General features: G+C 50.5%; 1 protein-coding gene across 2 annotated transcripts; it reads left to right on the top strand.

Annotated features, from left to right (window-relative positions):
* The first annotated feature begins 2,918 nt into the window (after positions 1-2,918).
* Positions 2,919-9,233, top strand: PEX19 (peroxisomal biogenesis factor 19). 2 transcript variants are annotated; one of them, XM_058700986.1, is made up of 8 exons: positions 2,919-3,040; positions 4,420-4,529; positions 4,914-5,079; positions 5,512-5,597; positions 6,505-6,666; positions 7,511-7,687; positions 7,915-7,959; positions 8,125-9,233. In XM_058700986.1, exons 1-8 carry the CDS (start codon positions 2,971-2,973, stop codon positions 8,206-8,208), a joined length of 900 nt encoding a protein of 299 aa, XP_058556969.1. In that variant the 5' UTR covers positions 2,919-2,970; the 3' UTR covers positions 8,209-9,233. The 2 variants fall into 2 exon arrangements, with proteins under 2 accessions (XP_058556969.1, XP_058556970.1); XM_058700987.1 differs by lacking the exon at positions 7,915-7,959.
* The last annotated feature ends 3,363 nt before the right edge of the window (positions 9,234-12,596 follow it).

The raw sequence follows: 12,596 nt of genomic DNA on the forward strand, positions 1-12,596 counted from the left end.
TCCCACTTTATGTAGCTGCCCCACCAAACCAGGGGTCTTTTTCTTCTTCTTTTTTTTTTTTTTACGTAGAGAGCGTGAGACAGAGAATCTGAAGTAGGCCCCAGGTTCCACGTTGTCAGTGCAGAGCCCGACCCAGGGCTTGAACCCACAAACCGTGAGGTTGTGACCTGAGCCGAAGTTGGACGCTCAACGGACTGAGCCACCCAGGCACCCCGATATCTTTTTTTTAATTACAAAAGTAATAAACACCCACTGTCTTTTTAAAAAATACATTTTTTTCATAGGATATATTAAACTGTGAGAACATAGCAAGTAGCTCCCCTGTTCCGTTACCCACAGCAGCCTTTCCCCTTTTGCTAGTTACAGCCAGTACTTACTGAGCACCTACCGGGTACTTCTCGCTGTTCTAGACGTTTTACAGGTAATACACATGTTACAGCGGTTACGTTGGCAATACAGGGTTTTGCTTGTCGTGTGCTAAGACTACATTGGGTAGATTGGCATGCTGTGTTTTTGATTAGTTTGTACTTTTCATTTTAAACTCCGTTTCAGGGGCGCCTGGGTGGCTCAGTCGGTTAAGCATCCGACTTCAGCTCAGGTCGTGATCTCACGGTTTGTGGGTTCGAACCCCACGTTGGGCTGATAGCTCAGAGCCTGGAGCCTGCTTTGGACTCCGTGTGTCCCCCTCTCTCTGTCCCTTCCCCACTCTCACTCTGTTTCTCTCTCAAAAATAAATAAACATTTTAAAAATGCTGTAAAATAAGGTTTGGCAACAGCTTTCACTATACATTAGGCAGGAGGTAGATAAATATGGAAAGGAGGTGCTAGGAGTATCACACTATAGTAAGGATAGAAAAGCAGAAGCAAGTTTGAGAGATGATGCAAAGGACAAATCATGTTTCAACTCCATCGTAGTTCTCTCCAGTTACCTGCAGTATTTTTCTTTTTTTTTTTTTTTTTTACCTCCAGTATTTTTCTTATTACCTTGTTTATATTAACATAATAGTATAAAGCCAGGCGAAATACCTATAATATGTGCTTGATATAACTATAGTCCTATTAGAGACATACATGTAAGTGGGTTGGAGTTAAATGAGAAAGCCTGGAATAACAGGTGTTGGGGAGAAAGCGGTTAATCAGAGAAGGATTAGGTTATAGAAGTTTAGAATTGAAAAGAACTTTAATCTGAGGCCTAGAGTGATAAAGGGTTTTGAACAAAAGTACTTAGTTACGGGGGCGCCTGGGTGGCTCAGTCGGTTCAGCGGCCGACTGCGGCTCAGGTCATGATCGCGCGGTCCGTGAGTTCGAGCCCCGCGTCAGGCTCTGTGCTGACAGCTCAGAGCCTGGAGCCTGTTTCAGATTCTGTGTCTCCCTCTCTCTGACCCTCCCCCGTTCATGCTCTGTCTTTCTCCGTCTCAAAAATAAATAAGAAAAATAAATAAATAATAAAAAGTACTTAGTTACGGAATTGGGACTGGGACTTAAGTCTTCTGACTTTCAGTTCAGAATGTTTTCTCCTCACTCACCACTTGTGTCTGGAAGAACACAGTACGGTTTGCACAGGTATGATTTACAAACCCTGTGCCCTATCTGTGCCGGAAAGAGTACCTAATCTGGTACCCGACACGGTACTCAAGTGTGCGTTTAGGAAGCTAAGGACGGAAGCCATGAAGTGACTTCATTTAGTTTAGTGTTGTTTTGTTTTTAATGTTTACTTTCGAGAGAAAACGTGAGTGGGGGAGGGGCAGAAAGAGGGGACTCTGCCGCTGACGGCAGGAGTCCCATGCGGGGCTTGAACTCATGAACTGTGAGCCAAACTGGGCCAAACTCAGACGCTCAAACGGCTGAGCCACCCGAGCGCCCCTAAGTGACTTCACTCACGTGATTTCTCCCTTTTAAGCTTTATAGCGCTTGACCCTTCTGTGAAGACATTTGCCTTGTATCATCCTTACTGTGTGTACCTCTCAGTCTCATCCTACCTCCAGCCTAATCCTCAGGCAGCTCTTTTACAGCAGGGGCTGGTCCCATCTGTGTCACTCTCCTGGGTTGTGCCCCGCACAGGATCCTGCACAACAGTGGGTGCGCTCTAAATGCTAACACAGATTTGCGTGGGAGGCAGCTCTGACCCATCTGAAGAGGAGAACCATCCCGGAGGAGGGAAGGGGTGTCTGGAGTTGTCTTTTACCGAGCCCCCCCCCCCCCCCCCCCCCCCCCCGCTTCACTGGATTAGAGGTTGGGTTCTATATGGAGAAAAGGGGATGGTTCGGGGAAGGTAGGTCTATAGCTACCACGATGAATGGTCCTCTGGCTCAGTCCGAGGTTCCAGACTTGCTTTTTCTGCCTGAATTGCTCCAACGCACCCTGTGCTCTAACGAAGCTCCTAGTCCTGTGTCCTTCATTCTGGCAACCCTGTCGGAGAATAGGAAATGAGAGACAGCCGCCGGATCCCGCGGTGAAGTGTGCCTCATCAGGGTCCGGGAGGGCTGCGAGTGGCCAGTGAGCGCCAGCGGGGTTGTAGGCCCTCGCCTAGGAGCTGAGCTTACATCAGTGAAGACCACGGATGGCAGTCCTCGCCCGCTGGGTGTTCAAATTCCACGCAGTGCCTGGGGGGCCAGTGTAAACAAGGAAGTAAAATCAATAGAATGTCAGAGAGTGCTAAGTGTTGAGAAGCATATGATGAAAGAGCCTCTTCTCTGGATAACGCGAGAAGTTGAAATAAAGGAAGCCGGGCTAATCAGTAACCTGGTAGAATTTCACAGTGAGTTTCACTCCGTTAGTTCAACGGTTCCTGGCGAGAAAGAAAAAAAAACAAAACCCAACCCACAGAGCTTCCTGTCCCTTTAAAAATGGCGGCTCCGGCCCGGCCTGCACTACTACTGGTTGCACGAGGACAAGGGGAGGGGCGCGGGGCGGGGCCGAGGCACGGACGCCGCGAAGCCCCGCCTCCTACGGCAAGCCGGAGGTAGCAAGATGGCCGCCGCCGAGGAGGCTTGTGGTGCTGGGGCCGACGCGGACCGGGAATTGGAAGAGCTTCTGGAAAGTAAGAACTCGTAAAGGGGAAGGCCCGACGGTGGGCGGTTGTAAGGGCTCATTCCGGGGCAAACTGCGCCCGAGATATTGGGGGCGGAGCGGGAGAGGCTTTCCAGAGGTTGGCCGGGGGCAGAGGGTCTGCGTGTGACTCCGAAGAAAATCTCTGGGTCACCCTCTCCTTCCTCCGCGGCGGGAGCTCGGGAGCCCACGTTGGGCCCCAGAGCGTCTCAGACCGTTGATCTCCCTGCCGGAGGGGAAGCAGTAGCCCGCCGGACGGTGTTTCACGATCCGGCACCGAACTCCCCTAGGTTTCGGTGAGCAAGTTCTTGTTAACCTAACTTCCTTCCCGCCAGCGGCTGTTTTCGGTCTTTGGTGGGCTGCGAACCTGCTCGCCTTAAGGGTCGACCAGCCCTTGGCGCGGCCTTCTGTGCGCTGCCCTCTGCCCCCTTTTTTCCTCTCGCCAAGCCTTTCACCTTTCCCTCCCCCGGCCCCGTTCCAGTACTTTCACCGTGTCAGACAGCTCAAGCCGACTCCCCTCCATTACACTGAAAAACTGAGGGGGAGAGGGCTTTAGGGGGAGACAGCTCACCCTCCTGAAAGAGGCTGGATGTTCTTTTCTTCCCCGCCCTCCGCTCTTCTGTTGGTTTCTTGCCCACAGTGGGGCCAGTGTCCTCCCGCTAAGCCCAGCAAGCGGATTGGTGGTGAGGACTCAGGTTTTTAGACCAGAGGTGAATATGTTTTGTCTCTTGCCCAGTCACAGAGATGTGGGCAGGCAGAAGGATGAACAGAAACGGTGAGGAGTGCCAAGTGACTCTGTGGATTGGCACATAGTTATCTGCGGAGATGAGGCCAGAGGAAGCTCTAGGAACTTTGCCCAGGGAGGGCTGAACCCGTGCTGTCCCTCAGTTTGTGCGAGTACCAGGACCCACGGGAAGCGGGGTGGAACGTCTGGTGGCTTTTGCTTTCTTGCCAAAAATTACGCCCTCGAGGGCTCCAGAGTGAGTTCAGGAGTTTAAGAACACCTGTGTTCTCTGCTCTCGTCGGATATTGGTGTGGGATTTCTGGGGAATCGGTAGAATGTGGCAAGGAAGTCACTGCGTAGATGGAGATGTCTTTGCAGAGCTTTTAAGTCTCTCTTTCCTGCTATGAGAGAGATGCCTCTTCCACCTTTAGGGATTTGTTCCTCTTTGATCACAATAAATTGGGTAATGAAGAGGGAAGTGGGCAGCTTATTGAGGGGTGGGCCAGGAGAGGGACACTTAAAAGGGAGATGGCACTTTGAAAGACTGTTCTCGTAATGCTGTGCCCAGAACTTACCCCGCACCCCCCCACCAAGCCTTGAATCCTCATCCGTCCCCAACACACACACTATGTCTCTTGTCTCTGAAGGTGCTCTTGATGATTTCGATAAGGCCAAACCCTCCCCGGCACCCCCTCCTACCACCACGGCCCCTGATGCTTCGGGGCCCCAGAAGAGATCGCCAGGAGACACTGCCAAAGTATAAATTCCACCCTCTTAAGGGAGGGTGGGGAGGGGTGTGTGGGCAAGCACCTGCAAGCAGAGGTGGGGCAGGCCCCTGTGGGCTGGAGTGGATTGGGGGGAGGGGGCCTGGCCTGACCCTGAGGATGGAGTGGTGGGATCTTGAGGAAGTGCTTCGAAGAGAAGGCAGATTTAAAAGGTTGGTTTGGGAATGCTACCCTATACCCTTCCCTCAGTGGCCCGGTGCCTTTCTTACTGTCCTCCTGAAAAGAGGTAGTTAGAATGTCCAGTGGAGGTGGGCAGGAGGGCAGCACTGCATTTCCCAGAGCCCCTGCCTGTGGCTTCTGTCGGTGGGGGCCAAGTAAGAGATGCATTTTGCCCCCCCCCCCACCCTTCGCTGCAGGATGCCCTCTTCGCCTCCCAAGAGAAGTTTTTCCAAGAACTGTTCGACAGCGAGCTGGCTTCCCAAGCCACTGCAGAATTCGAGAAGGCCATGAAGGAGTTGGCTGAGGAAGAGCCCCATCTGGTGGAGCAGTTCCAAAAGCTCTCAGAGGCTGCCGGGAGAGTGGGTGAGGAGGCGGCCCTGGGGGGCTGGAGACCCCTGAACAGACCTCCACAGTGTTTGTTGCGCACAGAGAGCACTCTTAGTCAAGCTGACAGCACTCATCATATCACGGCCATCGGGTGGGACCAGGAGATGGGAGGAGGGACGGGGACACTGCGTCATGCAAGGGGGCGAGGCTGAAAAGTCACAGAAAAGATTACTGAAAACTGACCATTTTAAGGGTCATAGTGTTGTGGGTGTCTTCGTGGAGAACAAAGTGACACCCGGTTCGAGTAGATCTGTGAAAGTGACTATGAAGGTGACCACGGAGGATTCAGAGGTTTGGAGTGCTAGTGACTCACCAGTAAATGCTGCGTATCCAAGCTGATAACCAGCGCAGTCTGGGGAAGCAGACAGTAAAAATCCAAACGACTTGGCCTTTCTCGATCTTTCCTAGGCAGTGATGCAACCTCCCAACAAGAATTTACATCTTGCCTGAAGGAGACACTCAGTGGACTCGCCAAAAATGCCACTGATCTTCAGGTGAGGGGAAGGGGTAGGGGCCACGAGAGCCCGTCAGACACATCAGCAAAAAGACAGACTCTCTTGGGTAGCATCTGAAGTCTGTCCCTGCCACACTGTTTTGCTGCTGGCAAGTTTAAATAGTTCTTTCCCACTTGAAAGGGTGCTAAGCATCCCAAGAAGGCGCTGTCTTCAGCTTACGATGGGGTCACATCCTGGCCAATCCACCATAAGTTGGAAATACCACAAGTTGAAAATGCATTTAATACACCTACCCTACCAAACATCACAGCTTAGCCGCACCTACCTTGAGTGTGTTTAGAATACTTACGTTAGCCTGTGGATCTGCAAAATCACCCAACACCAAGCCTATTTCCTAGTAAAGTGTTGAGTATCCCGTGTAATTTAGTGAATGCTGTCCTGAAAGTAGAAAACAGAACGGTTACGTGGGGACAGAATGGTTGTCAGTGTTATCAGTTGTTGATCCTGGTGATCACGTGACTGCCTGGGAGCCACGGCCACCGTGGCACCTCGAGGGAGTATCATCTGCATATCGCTAGCCCCGGTCAAGGATCCAAATTGAAAATTGGAAGTAAAGGGGCGCCTGGGTGGCGCAGTCGGTTAAGCGTCCGACTTCAGCCAGGTCACGATCTCGCGGTCCGTGAGTTCGAGCCCCGCGTCAGGCTCTGGGCCGATGGCTCGGAGCCTGGAGCCTGTTTCCGATTCTGTGTCTCCCTCTCTCTCTGTCCCTCCCCCGTTCATGCTCTGTCTCTCTCTGTCCCAAAAAAATAAAATAAACGTTGAAAAAAAAAGAAAATTGGAAGTAAAGTTTCTACTGAATGTACATCCTCTTCACACCATCTAAAACTGAAAAGTGGTCTTAAGTCGGACCATCTGTATTTGCTCACCTCTCTCCTGTCCTTTCTAGAACTCAGGCATGTCAGAGGAGGAACTGACCAAGGCCATGGAAGGGCTGGGCATGGAAGAAGGGGATGGGGAAGGGAACATCCTCCCCATCATGCAGAGTATCATGCAGAACCTGCTGTCCAAGGACGTGTTGTACCCATCACTGAAGGAGATTACAGAAAAGGTTTGTGAACTTCTGTTTCTGCCTTTCCTCCTCATTTTCCACTGTGTCGACGACGCCTGTGGGCTTCCTTGTCTGCCTCGAGCCTACAGAGCTGGAGTAACTCGAGTGCACAATCTCTCTGCTCTGCTCTTTTCTCCTTTGTGTATTTGGAACAGGAGAGTGGGGAGGAGCTGTGTCTTTGGGAATAAACGTACCCCACTGGAGATGCTTAAGGTAGAAGGGGAGGCTCTTCAGCTCTGGTTTTCTGTAAACTGGTTCGAGGCTGTTGTCTGATCAACCCTTTCTTGTATTTCTTACCAGTCATTTCTCTGACGATGATTTACTGGCTTTATGCTAGAAACAATTTAAGATAGTGTAAAAGATGGTCCTTGCTGTCAAAGAGCTTACAGTTTCACTAAAGAAACAAAACACAGGAACAGAAGCTTTTCAACGACACAGTGCAACATGCGGTCAAGAGTGAAGTGGACAGTGGAGACCAGGAGGCAGCAGACTGGGGTCCGGGTGCACCGAATCCAGCTGTCAAGCGAAGAGTGGCTCTTGACATTTATAAAGGTTGTAAAATCAGAACAGACAAAGGAAAGAACATGTGACAGAGAGATCACACATGGCCCATAAAGGCTAAAATATTTACTGTCTGGCTCTTCACAGAAGAAGTGTGCCGTCCTCTGGTAACTGTAAATGCTGGCACAGCCAGGTGACGTGGTTGGAGTCAGTGCTACTGACGTCTTTAGTTTTGACTTCCCCTATGTCCCCTCCCCCTTCGCATTTTATTGCTTTTCAGATTTTATTGCCCTTCCTATCCACTGTCCATTAATTCTTCTGCACCCGTTCTCCCTTTCCTTAGTATCCAGAATGGTTGCAGAGTCACCGGGGGTCTCTTCCTCCAGAGCAGTTTGAAAAGTATCAGGAACAACATAGTGTCATGGGCAAGATATGTGAGCAGTTTGAGGCCGAGACCCCCACAGACAGCGAGGCCACTCAGAAGGCTCGTTTTGAGATGGTGCTGGATCTCATGCAGCAGGTGAGGCCTCCTCTTGCCACCTGCCCCCTGGTGCTGCTGGGTGTGTGTTCGGTGGAGCGGGTATCTGGGAAGGAGGCCACACTGCCAAACCCAGGTGGAGGAGGGAGCACGAGAGAGGCCACGTAGCCTGGTCCCCAGGAGAAAGGAGAGAGACAGTGGCTCAGATACTTCTTTCGGACTGCCGTTTCGTGGGATTCTCTCCTTCTCAAGTTCCTCTTACTTTCCAGCTACAGGATTTGGGCCATCCTCCAAAAGAGCTGGCTGGGGAGATGGTGAGTATATCTTCTCTTAGATTTGAACCTGAGCCCAAGTTTCTGGAATTCTGTAGTCTCGAATGATTCCACTTGAGGTGATCGCTGTGGCCACTGGGGACGCACCTTCAAAAGCTGTCGCTTGAGGTAAGAGCAGTAATCTCAGTCCCTCCGTCTCTTCTCCAGCCTCCTGGCCTCAACTTTGACCTGGATGCCCTCAATCTGTCAGGCCCACCAGGTGCCAATGGCGAACAGTGTCTGATCATGTGAAACACAACACGCGTTCGGCCCTGATTCCCAGCCATGGGGAACATCTGGAGTCAGCAGAACCACTGGGAGCCGAGGCAGGAGTGTCGTCGGCAAGAGCAGTCTGCCCACTGCCCTCTGTCATCCCAGCTGAGATTGTGCCATACCAGCTGAGGCTTTTACTCTGTCTTTCTGGTAATAAGGCCTATTGTGCGGGCCGTTTCTGTGAACCCTATCCGTTGTGGTTGCTGCTGCTAGCAAAGGCCCAGCTACCTACCAGGTGAAGGAAAGCATCCCTTTGGGGGCATGCCCTCCTTCCCCCTCCCAACTAATGTTATATATGGCCACACTGATGTTCACTTTTACATCCAGGGTCTTTGTGCCTTGTCTCTACTCCCTCTCTCGGACTGGGGAGCAGAGACAGAGTCCTGGGGCTCCATATCTCTCTAGTTCTTTTGGGAAGAGCCTTTGGAAATGAATGGGGAGAAATTCAGCCTGGGCTGGGGCTCTCGGTCTGTCACCGTGTCCTCTTGCCTTCAGACAGACCGTTGGGAATTCCGTGGAGGGAAAGGAAGTAGGGGCTTTTGCCTCTGATCACAGGAGGGTTGAAAGAGAAGCCCTGGGATTCTCCTCTCGCCAGGTGCTGAGCCTCCAGGTCCCTGGTGTAGTTTGAGAACTCAAGTCACCAGGTTGGGTCTTTGTATGACGCTGTGTGATCTGGGTGAACCCAGCCCTTGACCTTCCTGTGCCCCTGCCTCTCCTCCTCTTCTCTCTTTTTAAATACCCGTTTATCCCAGCCCTTCTCTGCACCCAAGCTGTGACAAGGAAGGGCCATCCACTACTCTGATTGGCCTCCTCCCTGGAAAACATACATAATTACAGTGTCAGGTCTAGGAAATGAAAGACCGTTCTTCCCCAGATGTGTTCGGGCTTATTTGAGACCTCTGATTTCCCTGAATCCTGTCCCTTGATTAAGCAGGTGACTTGGGAATGGGAGTGGGGTGCAGCTTGGGTCCTTTCTCTTGACTAATAAATACTCTGATTGAGGAGTGTGGCCTGTTTTTCGTTCAGGTTTTTCTCTGATCTTCCTCAGCTTCTGTAAGCTGCAGCGTGAGGAGTGTTTGCAGACCAGTTCATACCATGGCAGTGCTGGTTCTACTACCGCCCCCTTCCCCAGCTGAGGCTGCCCCTCGGTTGGCCAAGGACGCTGGATGGCCATCTTGCCTCGTTGCCTCTGGGTGTTCCAATCTGGGAAGCCCTTCAGTTGGTGTGGTATCCTAAGGTTTCACATTTTTATTATCGTTAGCAATATATTATTAACGTTTTTAAGATTATCTCTATTATCGTTGTTATTTTGAGTTGATCTTGCCCTTCTCTCTGGGAACCACTGCATCTATGGACCTTGGCTGCCATGTGTTAGTGGATACTCTGGTCACACCAGCTGGCTCTCCTGTCTCAGCGCTCAGAAGATAATGCACAGGGCAGGTGACACTCAGCCTCTGAGTCACTTGGCGCTCCGAACATGCCACTTTGCAGGGGTTAAGCTTTCTTACCCTTAAGACGATTCCACACATTCTGTGTGGATGGGGGATTGAGCCTCAAGCTGTTTGGGAAGGTCTAGGTACTGGATCGCATCAGAATATGAAAGCCCCAGTCTGAATCTGACTCCTCTGTTGTGTAGGAGGTGGGAAAAGCGGAGGCAGACTCGTGATGGTGGTCACAGGGCCTGAATGGCCAAAAGTCTCTACCAGCTCCGTCCAAACACCGGACGAGGATAGAGAGGAGGAGGGAAGGACAAAAAGACCCTGTCCCTGATCCATGTACCTGCTGTACTGGCAGTTCTCTTTTACCGATTTTCAGTCCTGCTGTCCTAGTCAGGGCTTACTCCAGGAATCCAGACGGATGCTCTAGTCCAATTTAGTTCTGTTCCCAAGCCATTTGTTTTCATTTTGATTGAACATGAACAAACTGACCTCCAGCTCCTCTCTGTCCCGGAAGCACTGTTGGAGTGGTTCTGGGCTCGTGGAAGACAGAGCGGTCCTTCTCAAACTGTCTGCTAAAGAGCCAGGGTTTTTGTTTTGTTTATTTCACCCAGTCCTTCGTACGCTCAGATGTGATCCCGTTGCCCGTGACAAGTGTGCAGTTCACACAGCACGCCACCCACCACGCAGGCTTGGCCACACCCAAGCTGACCAGGCCCCTTTCAGCAGGCTGAGTCCACTGATCATGCACCTGGACATCACAGCAATGTCAGAACGCTAAGACATTTCTAGACACTCTGAACTTCTAACTCATCATGTTGCAGACAGGTAGAAAACTGTTCACAGACCAGTACAAGTCTCTGAAGCACCTTGGGTGGCACTGCTCTGGGGCCCTCCCCGGTCTCCACAGCTCCGTCGGCCACACTGGTATGTTTCTGTACTTGTTCTCTCTCACGTGAGGGTTGCCTCCAGTCCACTCTTTCTTTGGCTAGGGTGTGTCGCTGTAAGGACCTCTATATTATTTTTGGAGCCTTTTCTTCTGCTTAAAAATAACCATTAAGAAGTTTAGGTTTAAGCTGTATGTGGAGTTTTTATGCTGCTCTCAGACTTTAAAGGAGGTACCCCTTTGTTCCAAAATTCTGTATGTTAGAAAATAAATTTGTAGTTGTTTGGATGGTTTCATGAGTTGAGAATCGAATTCATACAGAATTTGCGGTAATGAGGGTATTTTCCCGTGACTCTGGAGACCATCCTGGCGAGGGCCCCAGGAGGTGCTTATCATACACTGTCAAGATGGCTGGGGAGCTTGGAAAAAACGATGGTCCACAGTAAACGAGGTTGAGATGATAGACCTTACGAGAAACGATCAAAAGGCTTAGAGGAAGTGGGCATGTGAGAATGAATGTCTATTACACCGGAAAACCCACTAGCTGACCATGTTCCTTAGGAAGGTCTGGGGACATTTTTGTTTGTCTTATGAAGGAAAGGCACTAATGAATGGGTCACTGGCATCTTGGGAAGTTTAGAAGTGGCTGTCTCTGTGGGTGGAGGCTGATGGCAGGGGATGTTTAAGAACTGGTTTCCCTTGTAGCAGTGGGGATGATAGGATCCTCGCATGGCGGAAGCCAAGTGGCAACACTTAACTCTCAGAGTCAGGGTGGGTGGGTTTCCATAGGGCAGCGTGTTCAAAGTGGAGATGGCTAATGGAACGTGGGTGGTCCCAGGGACCAGATAAATGGACAGCCAAGCAAGGTATTGGTTCGTATTTAATTAAGAGATCAAGAATGATTGAGCAGAAGAATGGGATCAGTAACTTGAAAAGTCAAAATTCCTTGCCCATTTTTTAGGCCTGAGACAGTTCTTAGATTCAAACTATCAATTGAAAGATCCATTTACTTAGTCAACCATGTATTGGGGGAAGATTGCCCAGATTTTTTAAGTTGGAAAATAGGGATACTGGGCCTGAGTTGACTTTGATACCCAGGGATCCAAAGCGCCACCACAGCACTGCCCTTCCTACGCCCCGTCCTCATCGCAGTAGGGGAAAATGGGGTCAGAACGGAGTGCTTGCCTGAATCTGCCTCACGGTGGGTCCAGAAACCCACTTTATGGTCATTTTTTTTTTTTTTCAGTTTCCAAATGTATAATCAGAACGGACATTCTTGACAGTCGGCAGAAAGCCCAAGTAGAAGCTCCTGGAACTGCACCCCCACCTCTACCAAGATAGAAAATAAAAAATACTGCGTTCTGGGGGAAATGGCAGTAATTAGTTCAACGCTTAAAAGGGTAGACGGATGCTGGAGTGTGGGTCTCCATCATTTCTTTTAATTCCACCCGTCTGGCTCTTGCAAAAACTGGATTGGCCTGAGGCGGATTGCATGGGGCTACTGCAAACTTCAGTGGGTAGTAGTCCAAGCAGTACTGTAGTTGGGTGTGTTTCCTCTACGAGAGGAAGTAACACAGCTTCTGGTATAGGTACGCGGTTTTTCATGTGTACTGTCTGACCCTCGACAGAAAGCTTGCCAACCCCTCATCTAGTGAATACGTTCTCCCAAGGAGTATCAGAAACACTTTGCATTCACAAGTGGTGGGCACTAGTATATATTCACAGCCTTGATCTGGAGCTATGTTATTTCTCCCCCGTCGTCACCGTGTAGTCCATTCTGCGGGGTACCACGTTTGTATGCTTTGTGTAGCTTACGCTACGCAAGGATTAAGGACATGCTAATCAGACTTGATGAACAAGCAGTGTCAAGTATTCTGGGTTCCTTGGTGAGACACATGCACTCCGGAGAGTGGAAAATAAATCCTGCAAAGATGCACGGTCCTGCCACGTTGGTTAAGTTTTTAGGAGTCCAGTGAGCTGGAGCATTCTGGGACATTCTCTCTAAAGTAAAGGGTAAGTTATTGCATCTTGTGTATTTTACCCCA

This window comes from Neofelis nebulosa, chromosome 15, assembly GCF_028018385.1.
Source record: "Neofelis nebulosa isolate mNeoNeb1 chromosome 15, mNeoNeb1.pri, whole genome shotgun sequence".
NCBI lineage: Eukaryota > Metazoa > Chordata > Mammalia > Carnivora > Felidae > Neofelis > Neofelis nebulosa.

Coding starts and splice junctions, on each gene's coding strand:
- PEX19 (XM_058700986.1), top strand. CDS start 2,971: ATGGCCGCCGCCGAGGAGGCTTGTGGTGCTGGGGCCGACGCGGACCGG. Junction 4,530..4,913: donor CGCCAGGAGACACTGCCAAA/GTATAAATTCCA, acceptor CCTTCGCTGCAG/GATGCCCTCTTCGCCTCCCA. Junction 5,080..5,511: donor AGAGGCTGCCGGGAGAGTGG/GTGAGGAGGCGG, acceptor GATCTTTCCTAG/GCAGTGATGCAACCTCCCAA.